This window comes from Clavelina lepadiformis, chromosome 9 (assembly GCF_947623445.1).
Source record: "Clavelina lepadiformis chromosome 9, kaClaLepa1.1, whole genome shotgun sequence".
Taxonomy (NCBI): domain Eukaryota; kingdom Metazoa; phylum Chordata; class Ascidiacea; order Aplousobranchia; family Clavelinidae; genus Clavelina; species Clavelina lepadiformis.
Window position 1 is genome coordinate 900,845 of NC_135248.1, and position 13,645 is coordinate 914,489.

General features: G+C 37.0%; 1 protein-coding gene and 1 long non-coding RNA gene across 2 annotated transcripts; one reads left to right on the forward strand and one right to left on the reverse strand.

Annotated features, from left to right (window-relative positions):
• Positions 1 to 79: 79 nt before the first annotated feature.
• LOC143470027 (N(6)-adenosine-methyltransferase non-catalytic subunit METTL14-like) lies at positions 80 to 5,340 on the forward strand. The gene is made up of 10 exons (XM_076967866.1): positions 80 to 336; positions 771 to 947; positions 1,341 to 1,488; positions 1,590 to 1,725; positions 2,664 to 2,760; positions 2,945 to 3,148; positions 3,654 to 3,732; positions 3,869 to 3,980; positions 4,314 to 4,438; positions 4,815 to 5,340. Exons 1-10 carry the CDS (start codon positions 271 to 273, stop codon positions 5,204 to 5,206), a joined length of 1,536 nt encoding a protein of 511 aa, XP_076823981.1. The 5' UTR covers positions 80 to 270; the 3' UTR covers positions 5,207 to 5,340.
• Positions 5,341 to 6,363: 1,023 nt separating this feature from the next.
• Positions 6,364 to 7,788, reverse strand: LOC143470029 (uncharacterized). Its single transcript, XR_013119273.1, has 5 exons — positions 7,532 to 7,788; positions 7,206 to 7,296; positions 7,064 to 7,139; positions 6,768 to 6,876; positions 6,364 to 6,590 (listed from the first exon to the last, which is right to left on the reverse strand). It is a non-coding gene; the product is annotated as an uncharacterized LOC143470029 (long non-coding RNA).
• Positions 7,789 to 13,645: the final 5,857 nt, after the last annotated feature.

Genomic DNA, 13,645 nt, shown 5'->3' on the forward strand with positions numbered 1-13,645 from the left:
TTCATTACTTCACAGTTAAGCAATTGAATTTTGTTGTAATAGATATCACATAGGCTGGGCCTGCCCTAATGTTTACAAACTAATTTGTATTCGTAGCTTGACTCGCCCGTTGATCCCTAGACTAGACCTAGACTTGTTAATGCCTTTAATGTTGGGCTAAGTAACTGTTTCTGGTTTGTCGTGGATGTTTTGCAAACTTTGACTTTTTACCAAATCGACTTTTGTTTTGTGTGATTGAAACTCTGTTGGATTTTCAACAAACAATCTGTAATGGATAAACGAATGCAACGAATGAGGGAAAAGCAAAAGAAACGCCGGGAACTTTTGGCTAAGCAGGTACAGGCAATTCCTGAAAATGAATGAAAATTTATGATGCTGGGATCTGTACTTGTACCCGATGCAGCCTAAGTAGTAAGAAAACGGCGAATCGTATTGTTCAATTTTAGCCATTGACTGTGTGGAGCGAAAAGTATGCTGCAAGTATAACGGTCATGCAGGTAGTGCAAGTGCACACCCAGGTGAGGATCTAAACAGGAACGGCAAGAATGTACCGGTTATGACGTAATAACTCCTCGATCTTCATCTGGGCAGTTGTGTACTTGAACCAATTCAGCTGCCTGTTTTTTTATTTTTATAAGACTTCAATATTAATGCTCACAAAAATAATCAACAGACCTACTCAAACAAAATATTTCTTTAGGTTTATTTCAGCCAGATGTAAGCTTATGGTTATTGGTTAACTTCGTCTTTTTTTGTCGTTATTTTGACAGCTTGGAGTTGGCCATGCCGACAATTTGAGTTTGGCCTTGAGCAGTAAGACTGAGTCTGCCGCCCGTGCTGTTGTAAAGAGACCAGCAAACGCATCAGAACACTTTTCAAGCAAAGCACCAAAAGCTAAAATTCCAAGACTCGAAAATCAAAAACCTTCTTTGTGGTCATTAAACAAGGTGAGATTTTTTGCATTTTGACTGGATAATGATATGATATGATAATCTTTTGATTTAAACTTGGTGATAAATCCTCATCACTCATAAACAGTGTATTCAAGTCAGTTACTTTTCGTAAAACATTACTCAACATGGTGAAATGTTATAGCAGCGTTTCTCGTACCATGGATCGCAACCCAAAATAATTCCCAGGTAATACTGCGGGGTCACAAGTCGTGAGTGGCCAGGAATTTTCAGTAACCAAGTTGGTTATAGTTACTATTTTTGGGTCACAGATACTTTGTAGCAATGTTTCACAAACGACTTTGGTCCATCAGAAGTTTTAGTTGGCAAAGGCAGTGCTATAATTTATATTGAAAGAATGCGCTTGTTTACTGTGGCATGTCTGGGCAGGACAACAAAGACTCCGATGGTGAATTGAATGTGTACAAGGATTCCAGCACGTTCCTAAAGGGAACGCAGAGCTTAAACCCGCACAACGATTATTGTCAGAATTATGTTGACACTGGACAAAGACCCCAGAACTTTATTCGAGATGTTGGTGAGTTTTCATTCTAAGCAGCCCAGTGACCTGGCTTACTTCATCCATTCCTTGCTTTATATTATTTTCCACAATATGAACAAACCTGCTTGATCTTTTAGGTTTGGCTGAGAGATTTGGGGAATACCCGAAACTTAAAGACCTGATTCGTTTGAAGGACGAGCAAATTCGAAGCACAAACACACCCCCGACTTACCTCAAATGTGATCTTACAAAGTTTGATATGAGGAAGTTGGGGTACGTTTTTACAATAGTCCAGGCCAGCATTAACAAAAAATTTTTGTAACTTGCACTTTACACAATAACTGCTGCCCATAAAATGACAACTATTAAAATACACTGCTTTGTGTTTATGCTGTAATGCAAATCATACAACCAATTTAATCCTGTTTGCGAGCCATGGTTTGTGACAAGCTATGTTAGATGTATGACGTAAGTTCACGTAACTCAAATCTTGTTTTAACCATCCAGCACTTGTGTAGTTCTAGGGTAAAATATCGGAAAACAATGGTTTCAAAAATTAATCTAGGAATCGATCCAAATCCATTACAAATACAATAAAATGGTTATTTAATACACCTATGCTGCTGCTAAAACCTGGTTTTTATTGGGCATTTGGAGTAACAGCATGTACAAATTTTTTAACGTATTTCTTCTTGATTCAATCTTGTTCTTGTTATAATTCTACCCGGCAATGCTTCTCTTCTGGTCGTAGTGTTTTTTCAGTGTTTTTGTCTCACTGTTTGTTGTGGAGTTGAAATACTTGTTCTCAAACTGGGGAAAGTCATTACAACCATGACTTGAAACACAATGATGTTTCCTCAAGACTTAAGGCCCAGGTTCTGAGGTTTTTGGTGTACATTTTCCAATTGTTTTGATTCAGTTGTTTAGTTCTTGTCCTTATTAGAACCGTGAACACTAAAACAAGAGTAGGCGTCATCAATGCCTCGCCCAAATTCCTTGAACCATTGCGAGTCGAAGATGAGTTTGCATCGTTACAAACCCGTAGCTCTAACTGCTCCACTTCCAAACCATATTGTTTGTCTTATATTTATTGATGATGATGTTGTTAACTATGTGTTGGTTCAAAAGAAGTTGCCTGATGTGGATTAAAAACTCAATTTTTCTCATTTGTTAGCCAAACATAGATCTCATTTTATTATGCTTCCTTTCAGATGCAAGTTTGATGTTTTGCTCATCGATCCACCATTACAAGAATACAAGAAAAGAGCCGGCCTCCCACTGAATGGAAGTGAAGCTTCTTGGGACGACGTAAGTTTCTAGATTTACATTAAAATATCATATCACCTTGTTATTAATGATCATCAAAAAACAGATTTACTACTATATGGTATACTACTACTACTATATGGTAGTGCTAAGTAAAGCAATTGACTATCTGTGTAGAATTAGTTCAACTTCTCTGATTTTACAACAACGTCGTATTTGACTTCAGGTATTATCGCTTGAAATCGATGAGGTGGCTGCTTCTCGTTCCTTCGTCTTTCTCTGGTGCGGTTCATCGGATGGACTCGACTCGGGGAGAATGTGTTTGAAGAAATGGGGTTTTCGTAGATGTGAGGACATTTGCTGGATAAAAACAAACTTGAAGCAAACGTATCCCAGTCTCGAAGATGAGTCGTTGTTCGTCAGAACCAAGGTGGTGATTCATGTTTTTGTTCTTTTTGCAAGATCTTTTGCGCGTTGTTTCATAATTTGTTAGCTAAGCTGCAAGGCTAACTGTTAACCAATGTACAAGTGTTCGTGATATCCTCGGGCTGAGGATGAAAATTGATCTTTGCAGAACATAAACACGGCGATGACATCAATTACCGAGCTTGCCTTTGTGCAAGTTCTGATTGACACACTCCCTATCTATTTATTTTTTGACTTCTTTATATATCGTATTGCCCAAATGCACACGGGAAGTTTCTATGCTTTGATAAAGACAATGTTTAAATAATGAATCGCGACTTTTTTTTAATAAATGTTAACTTAACACAAAAGTTGTTTTAATGCAATACTTAGATATCAGTGTTGTCTTAACTGTCAAATGATCAGGCGGGAGTTTTTCCACTCTCATAATCCAACTCTTCATTTGCAAAGTGAAAGTTGCTACTGATATAGGCCTATCATTTGTAGACGTAACTCAGTACAATTTCCAGGAACATTGCTTGATGGGGATCAAAGGCACTGTGAGGAGGAGCACAGACGGAGATTTTATTCATGCAAACGTGGACATTGGTATGAAGTGTTTTTTGTCATGGCTGCCTTAAGAAAATTGTCCGACACTTTCATAGATTTTACTTGCTATTATGAAAACTCGAGTGAGCACTGTAGTTAAATTTTGGAGCAACTTTCCTTGAAATGTTTCCCGCAGATTTGATAATCGAAGAAGAGCAGGAACCTGGTAGTGGTGAAAAACCAGAAGAAATTTTCCATTTGATCGAGCACTTTTGTCTCGGTCGTCGCCGACTGCATTTGTATGGGAGGTGAGGTTCGTTGTAGTTTAGTGCCATTGGCTGGGAAAATACGAATTCAGTGTAATCTTTATCAGGCACATTATGACATTATGAAGTGTACATGCTGATATTAACCGTAACCTAACCACTCCTAAAGAGAGATTACACACCACCTTTTAACTTTGCAAATTTTAGTGAGTTAAACTTTTTTAAACGATTTACTTAAGAAAATTTTTCAACTTATGAATCTTTAACAATATAATCAGCCAGTGAAATACTCCACTGTCTTCGATTAGTTAATCGTGTGAGTGGAATCACAACTTTATTACATGATGTTATAATGAAAACATCTTTTTCTCTTAGAGATACATCCATCAGACCAGGCTGGTTGACTGTTGGCCCACAACTGACCAACAGCAATTTCGATCGTGAGACTTACAGCAACCAGTTCAAATCAACTGATGAAAATCCAACTGGAAATTTGACTGGTGAAACCATTTGTACATATTATGAGCACATAATTGCCACAATATCACACGTTTGGCATCGACCGTTTGTAAGATGTGAGCTTTTTAGCAATTGGCAGTGAAGCCTTCATAGCAGCAAAGTACATATTAAATTACAAATTCAAAACCAACAAAAGTTCAAAAATAACATTCCTTTTAAACCGACTAAAACCTGTCACCTTTATTCTGCAAAACGCGTACAAAGCTAAGTACGTTTTATCAATCGATCACCTGCCCGTGTGTGTTTGATGTTCATTTAAAGCGACTTTAAATGCACGGCTTTAAATTTACGAAGCTGTAACTAAATTTATTGACAACTTGGTAGATTCTGGATTCTTAACTTAACCATTAAACACAGGATGTACGGAAGAAATAGAACGACTTCGACCAAAGACCCCCCCTCCAAGAGAGAAGAAGAACGAGAGAGGAGGTCATAGTGGCCCCCCGTCTAGGGGTGGGAGGGGTAGAGGTGCACCGACTCCTCGCAGGGGCAATGGTAGTGCCCCTTCTGTATCGGCAACCCCGTCTCATCCAGTACCCAGGGACGTGGGGCAATCTACAGCCCCAACGGCATTAACGCCTTCATACTCTCAATTTCATGACGTACTAGACGGGGCACGCTCGTACCGGGACAGCAAGAACCCGGGGGTTCGGAAAAGGGACTCGGGGCGGGACTGGGCGCCCACACGGAGAGACGGCGGTCACATGACGTCCAGAAAACCGAGCCATTCAAATTATTCGTCGAGATAACAGCGATGTTCTTGTTTGAAATAAAATCACTTGTATTCGTACGATGTAGGAGCTGTTTAAATTACCAACGAGTAACCATCTATTTCTGAAACGTTCAGTAACTAATTTTTTACGAAATAAAATACGATCATTTTTTCGCTGAGTCACGTTAGATTTGCATCAAGTATCCCACGCTATTCTGACTGGCGCCCAGTAACATCTTATGCTCCAAAACAAATGTACTCCAAGGGCTACGTAGGACCAAGAAATGAGGGCACTTTAGAACTTCAAAATGACTTAAATAGTAGGAACTGTTTCAACGAATTCGCGTTTGTTCATTAAATCCGCTTCTACGAAAGCACTATTTCTAGGCTTACCATACGTCCCGTTTTAGCCGGGACAGTCCCGCTTTTAAAGGCTTTGTCCCGGTCAGTCAACTAAAAGTCCCGCTTTGGCATTTACTCAGCCAGTATTGCCTCGCACTACACGAATATCAGCATGCTGTGATTGGTCTGTTTAGCCAACTTCCTGAAGAGCAATACTCGATGCGTTTTCTTGTTTCGTTGTGTTAAATGTGAAAGTAATTGTTACGTCATTGTAGCGGGTAATTGGTCCAGTAGTGTGTTGATTGTTAGCGCATTCGCTTGTTCAGTAATATTAGGCTAGGAGGAGATGATCTTTTTGCAGTTAGGTTATTGAAAGAACTTATTTCGTACGGTTCCGTTACTTGTTTGCATTTTCTTCTGCAAAAACCATTTGAATGTAAAAGCCCTTATCACCTGCAAAATTAAAACTGACTTTTCCTGCTGTGATTTTTATGAGAAAATGAAGTCGAATATAGACTTCTGGAAGAAAGTATTGTCTACAGAAAAGTATGATTGGACAATTATGTAAATTTACAAATGCTTGAACATTGTTTTGTTTCCTAGTAAAATCCATTATTTTAGCTTTTCTTGGTGTCTTACTACTTCAGTTGTCCCTGACGATAGGAATCCAAAATAGTCTCATACTTCTAGTAAAATATGAATCACATTTGTCTGATAAGGTTCGTTGTTCTGAAGCGTCCCGGTTTTCAATCCCAAAAATATGGTAAGCCTAACTATTTCAGTTAATTGTGCGTTAGAGTAACTTTCGCGTTAATATAAAATCAGCCATTTTCTGTACTACATGAAATGCTACATTTTTCTCCAATTTTATTTTCAATTCACTTCCAATAGAAGCAATCTTCATTATAATAAACTTCGTAACAATTCGTTGGACGCTTTTTAACAGGCAGTAGTATTTTCACAAAGAAAAATCAATCTTTTTGCTTGTCTTGCCGCTTCTGGAACCAAAATTTTCCACCTTCTTCACAACATCCATGCCTTCCACAACGCTCCCGAATACCACGTGCTTTCCATAAAGCCTATGAAATGAAACTAATTAGAACAGATAAGCTCCATGAACTAAGAATGTTTTGTTTTTAACAGTCAGAGAGCTGGGTGTGGTATCATGATTAATTCAAACCAATATACGTGAACAAAAATTTCATCATCCTGTTTACCTCACTCAAAAGTACGTAACATAGAACAAATATATTTACCACGTGGTTTTCACAGTGCATATGAAAAACTGTGAGCCGTTAGTGTTTGGTCGTGCATTGGCCATTGAAAGAATTCCTGCATGTGCTTTCGTGAACGTCCACGTGCTTTCTATCAAGTATGAAAGGAAACTAATTAGAACAGATAAGCTCGATGATGTAAGAATGTTTTAGTTTTTTCAACAGTCAGAGAGCTGGGTGTGGTATCATGATTAATTCAAACCCATATCCGTGAACAAAAATTTCATCATCCTGTTTCGCTCACTCAAAATTAAGTAACATCGAACAAATATAATTACCACGTGGTTTTCACAGCGCATATGAAAAACTGTGAGCCGTTGGTGTTTGGTCTTGCGTTGGCCATTGAAAGAATTCCTGCAAAAAATACACGTTTAGTTTCCTGCTTAAGTACCAACCCTAATAAAACATTCAGTTATGAACCTGGTAAAATAAAATGAAGGACTTTGGGGAAGCACGAATCCAAATCATTTCAAACCAGTTTTACAGTTTCGGGAACAACGTCTGGACGAAGCTGTAGTCAGATATTAATAAAATTTAAATTGAAAACTTTTTCAGTGAAGGTATTTGGTAAGTAGGCTACCAGAAAACTGGTTAGTAAAATGAATTTAGAACAGGGTATAAAATAATAATGTAGGCCTAGCTAAAGCCATTACAAAAGCAAAAAACAACTCTTTTAAACTGTTAAATAGGCTGCATATAGCTCGGAAACATTTAACAGGCCGAAAACAGCGCTAAAAACAACATACCTCCATAATAATTAATTCGTCCCAGACCCTGTCCATCGACAGTCATGTCAAAGAAAAGTCTTTGTAGGGTCGACACCATTTTTATAATTGTTTCTCAAACGACTACAAATAAAACTATTAAGACACTGCAACAGCACTAACCACTCCTAACAAGTCAACTACTAGAGCAAGAATGGGACAAGACAGAGTTGATTGAGAGCACGTGCGCAGGAGTGGAATTTTCCAAAAAAAATGATTTTATCATATTCATCCGCGATTGTAAAACCGGTTGATTCTAGTTGAGATAAAAATATGATGATACTGTATATAAATTTTCTAGTTAAAAAAATTGTTGAGCAATTTGTAAATTGCACACAATTTGTATTTGTAATTAAAGTAATTTGACTGCCTTTGTAAGCTCGACATTTCCCCAAATACTTGGATGTTGACAGAGATGAGGATTACTGCGATACTACACCACCGAATTACTGTACCGCGGTACTTTTTCAGTACCGACACCGGTGCCGTCGGGGCTCTTTTCTTAGTACCGAGTTAGTTTTTTCAAGAAATACTAATCGGCCCCGGTACTCGGTACTTTTAAAATAAATACTTCAAGGTTTTGACAAGTATGTTTTTAAAACTTTATTTTAATTAACACTTAGCGCCAATTTTAACGCTTTTTGTTCTTTTTTAATCTACAAAATGTCCAATAAAGTCGCAAAGAGTGAGTTCACATATTTATTGGCTTTTCCCGAGGTCATAATATGGGCGAAAATTGCACTTGCAACAGCATCCGCTGTACAAAAAGTAACGGTACCGAGTACCGAAAAAGTACCAAACTTCTTTTCTGAAATAGGGCTGAATACTGGAACGGTGGGTACATTTTTTGCCAAATACCGGTACCGTTACCATCGGTGCTTTCAGAGTATCGACTGCTCACCTCCAGATGTTGGATCTTGTCCAATTGTCACTAGTTGCTGTCCAATCGACTTGACAGCAATAAGCAGAAATGTCGTCATTGTTTATATTGATTCTTCATTGGTTGTACATGATGAAACATAACATCCAGTCGAGACAGGAAACTAATAACGTCTTTTCGAATCGGTTTTTGTAGAATACAGGACGATCCCGATTACTTTTGCGAGTTAAATCTGAGCAGTTTGTGCGAACTTAACAAATATGGTTTTGCAAATAGGCAGTAGCTACACAATAGCCGTATTATCATGTAGTGTATATATCATCAACAGAGAATGTCATGTAAAATCATCAACATACTAATCAAAATTGTCTAACTGTGAGTCAGATACTCAGACCTTATTGACAGACAAGCAATTGCCCGAAAACACAAGTCAAATATTGTAAAAGTTTTTGTCATAGGACAAGCAGAGAAAATACAGAGGTGGGCAGTTGGTACTTTGGAAGTACCGTCGGTAACGATACCGGTACTTGGCAAAAAATGTAGCCTACCGACGGTTCCGGTATTCGGTACTATTTTACAAAAGTAGTTCGGTACTTGGTACCGGTACTTTTTGTGTGAAAGATGCTACTGCAAATGCAATGTTTGCCGCTATTATGTTCTCAATAAAGGTTACTCCAGGTCAAAACATATGTGACGATAAGCGCTTGCAATTTTATTTGACATTTCTTCTTTAAAAAAGATCAACAGATGGTAAAATTAGTATTAAGGATTACTTAACATGTATTTTTGAAAACATACTTGTTAAAATTTTGAAGTAATCACGTGAAAAGTAAAAGTAGATTACCGGGACCGACTGAAATTTCTTGAAAAAAGTAATTCGGTACTTTTTTCCAGAAGTACCGCGGTACAGTAATTCGGTATTATAGTACCGCAGTACTGCCCAGTGCCCACCTATGACAAAATATGAGATAACTTCTTACCTTCAGTTAGTTAAATTTGGCAATGCATAAAATGTTTTGAACAATCAATCATCTCATCGAAGCAGTAGAAAGCTTAAACTCCCCTTCATTCCAGAGAATTATAATTGAAGTTACAGCATCACCAACGGCACACATGCTTCTTCTTATCACCGAATTCTATTAAAATTGCGCTAACAATTAAGATATTACTCGCAGCACGAACACTACGGTGGAAACAGTAAAAACATATGAGTAAACAGACGCTTCGGTGGATACTACGGCCATTAAAAAAATGTAATGGAGATTGGAGAGCAACCACATGACGAGGTTTATAACTGTGGCTGTTAAAAGAAAACAATATACGAGTAGTTTCTGTATATAGTTGGTTTATATTATAGTACTTTGATAATGGTTGCAATATCAAGTAAAAGAATCGTCTGATTAAATAAACACCGTCTTTATTCTCTCAGTTTTAAGTGTTTATTTTCTGTGTGAGTCGTCAATTCCAATATCTTGCTTGTAAAATATTATTCTTCACCAATGCAAACACATCATTAATTGCAGGTTGATTATCGTTAAATGTTCTGAGCTCTGCACAAGTGTTAAGGTCAAGTCTTGCAACTTATGTTGTCTTTGAAGACTAACTGTAAGAGCATCAAAATAAATTATTAGCCTACTGAGCTTTGATCTTACGGAATCAAATTAGTAACACAAAAATAGTATGAGTGACTTCATTACTGTCGTGATATTCCGTGGTGACATTCTTTGTTTTCGCCAGTTTGCCTCGCGCACAATCACGCCTCCTTAATTAATCGCCTTAATTGATCGCCTTAAATGTGTTGGTCTCATCTGTAGAACGTCATTTCAGTATTAAGCGCAGTGTCGGTGGGTCGGCTGCTCAATAGTACGAGTTCATATATATAAGTATTATATAGCTTTCACGTTTTGCCTAACTGATTCTATTTGTTTTAGGACTGTTCTGTTTTTAATGAAGCCTAAGTTGCTCGAATTTAGTGTTTGAGTTTCGAGGTCATGACAATTACTATACTGTACGTTCATCACAATTTCCCCAGAAAATAAGTAGCGCTAGAGAGCTCGCAAATCTACACAAATATCCTTGAAGATTGTGGTTCTTTCCAATGATTTATGGCCATACGCTAGCCTAGTTCGAAGAGGTGAACTGGGCTAAGTGTTAAGTTTTCCTATTCACATTAATTGTAAAGGCGAGTCGTAACCCGATAGTTTATGGTAGCTTTTGTAATGGCTTCTTCCAATGTAAGTATTTAAGGGACGTTGTTTAAAGTCCCGGTACCTTACCTAGCTTATCGTATCTAATTATTTTTGTAAGTTTTGGAGAACTGGGTTTCGGTCATTTGTTTCAGTTAGCACAAACAGACTAACTGTAGAACTAAGTTAACAACTGAACAATCTGCAAACTTCTCAATCCACGTACTCAGCTTGTATAGCTATGCATACTCTATTGAAGTACCATTATATCCATAATAGCTTACAAGTAAACAGACTTTTTCTTTCAAACGTATTGTAATGATTTTTTGCGTGACTGTTTAAATACTGTTTTTGTTGTGGTGTCTTCTGGACCTAAATAAATAAACAGCACCAACACCACGCTACATTTGAGAGACAACACCACGCTACATTTGCATATTGTGCATGATTGGAAGGTTTGCTGTGTTTAGGTGAGTAATTGCGCAATTAATTTAATCCCCTGCACATATACTTTGCATACTTTCCAATCTGAATGCGTGGCAGTTTTCGACAAGAAATCTTGTAGACCCACAGAGGCACAAATTTCTGCGTAACAAAGTTCACTGAGCGTTCAATTTTATGCTTATTTATGAAACAAGCGATTCTGTTTGTTTAAGCCAGGGATGTCCAACCTTTTATTATAGTGGGCCGCATTGTCACTTGAAATAATTCAATGGACCGCAAAACCTATTAAATTTCAAGAAAAATGGGTTCCAAAAGTACATACTTTTGGAGTGAAAATGACTAGCGGGCCGCACAAAAATCTTAGGCGGGCCGCACTGTGGGCCGCAGGTTGGACATCCCTGGTTTAAGCAATAATGGATTAGCATAAATGTGTAAAAATTTTGTCACCGTTCTTGCCTATATCAATGAGTCTTGCACTGATGTGGTAGCAAGCTCCACATTTTAAACTGTGACAGGTCATCCATCTTAATGAGGTATAGGCCTAAGTAACTGGTGAAAGAAATCAAACTAGCAATTTTGTGTGGAAGATTATTATTACTAATTAAACCACGGTTAAACCTAATCAGTTTGGTGCCTGTGAACATTTATTACACTGGGCTCGTAATAATTTCACTTAAGTCCGATACCCTGTGATGCTGTTGTTGTAATGTCCTTATAAAGTATGAATAATGCTTATGCTGGTTTTCAGTGCTTTTACAGTACGAAGTTGTATGTTGGTACGTGAATGTGGTACGTGATGCGTACAATGAAAGAACAGAAAATTAGAAATTATGTTCCTGGTAGGAATTTGCACAAAGACAAGCTCTAAAGTTACCGGGTTTAAGCGATGAGGAATCAGTAACAAAGTTGTGCAAAGACTTTCTTCAGTCCAAGGAAAAAGATCCCGATACTATTTCATGCCAATTATAAAACCAATATTACAGGACAAACACAGAATGGTGGATATGAAGAAAGTATAAGGAGACCTATTATGACATCATTAGCTCAACTTGCAAGAAGAAAACAAATATTTGACGCCATTATGCGCGGTAAAAAATTGCATTTCTTAGTACGCAATATTTTGTCAAACATTTTCACACTTTTCGGTCGGGTTTGTTTGCTTTGTCAATATGGCAAACTTCTGTGATTAATCGCAAAATGCAGACCTCAAGTATAGGGAGCTTTGATGCTATTAGTGACAGTTTTCGGATTTACATAAGTTTTTGTGATATAATATGTTATTTTTACTTTGATTATTTTACCGATAAAGTATTGAATTATATGATAATCAAATATGAAATAGACTGGTAATAAATCCTGCAGTAAACTGTCTGACTTCTAATCTGTTACTTTTTCCAAAAAAGTTACTGTTTTAATATTTTTGAATAACTATGATAATAAAGCAGCATCATGTGCCCTTGCTATTAATTGATGGATTATGTTCTATAAGGAGCTGGCAAGATTAAAGATTGACTTTTATCGTTGATTGTCTTTTGTGCTATGAGTAGATAACATCAGGTGCTTTGCAAGGTGAGAACCTGCTGGATTGTATCTTTCCAAGGCAACTTTCATGTCAGTTTGTTTGAAAATAGTATAAAATGTGTTTCACTCAAAGCCATCGATAAACATAACTGGTTAATTCTTAGAAATCTTTGGACTAACGTTAGTCTGTCTGAACATTAGATTTCGGATTGTAACGACATACATATCCATACAAATATTAAGTTACTCAACTTTAGTGATGCAGTAAATGCTCTCGAACACACAGCTTTGTAAAAGGTTTTGAGCAGGTAAATGTTTCTGGACAAAATTCTGCTGAGATTACTAAACGCGTGATAATGGTTGTTATATAAATATAATATGTTACTTATATGCTTTATGGTTATGCATTTGAATGCTGGTTGATAGTATGGTACTTGTCATTCACAAAGTTACAAAACTATGAAACTGCAAAACTAACATCGGTTGTTTCTGTTTATGCATTGCTTCTGCATACTTACTATGATATGTGCATTACAAACGATTCTTTTAATTGCATTGTCAATAAACAACATCATGCATATTTTGTATTCTTTTCCAACCAGCTATTGTGTGGATTTTATGACTATCTTGCATGTCTAGGCTATAGATTCTAAAGTAGACAACTTCAAAAATGAATTTTCACTGATGTGCATTATACCATGATTTTATAATTTATGTGTTCTTTTTTGAAGAGAAACATTCTCTAGGTTTTATTACTAGGATATTTATTTTCCATGTAGGTAATGCTTGTGTTACCATCTTTTTAACAATAATTTCTTACCTGCTTTTTCGTGAACAAATATTCAAATATGTTTGCGGTAAAATATTTCAATAATGTAATAAGTAAGACTGAAATGCATATCATGCTAAGACTTATTGTCGCCTTACAGCAAATTTTTTAGGTTGAGTTGTATCTGGGGTGGGGCTTATGTGTTATATAATAGAAATAACTGTTTATGTTTTAAAACCCTACTAGGCTGACTAGGTCCCAATTGAGGTAGGTCTTATGATATGAAAATCTATGGT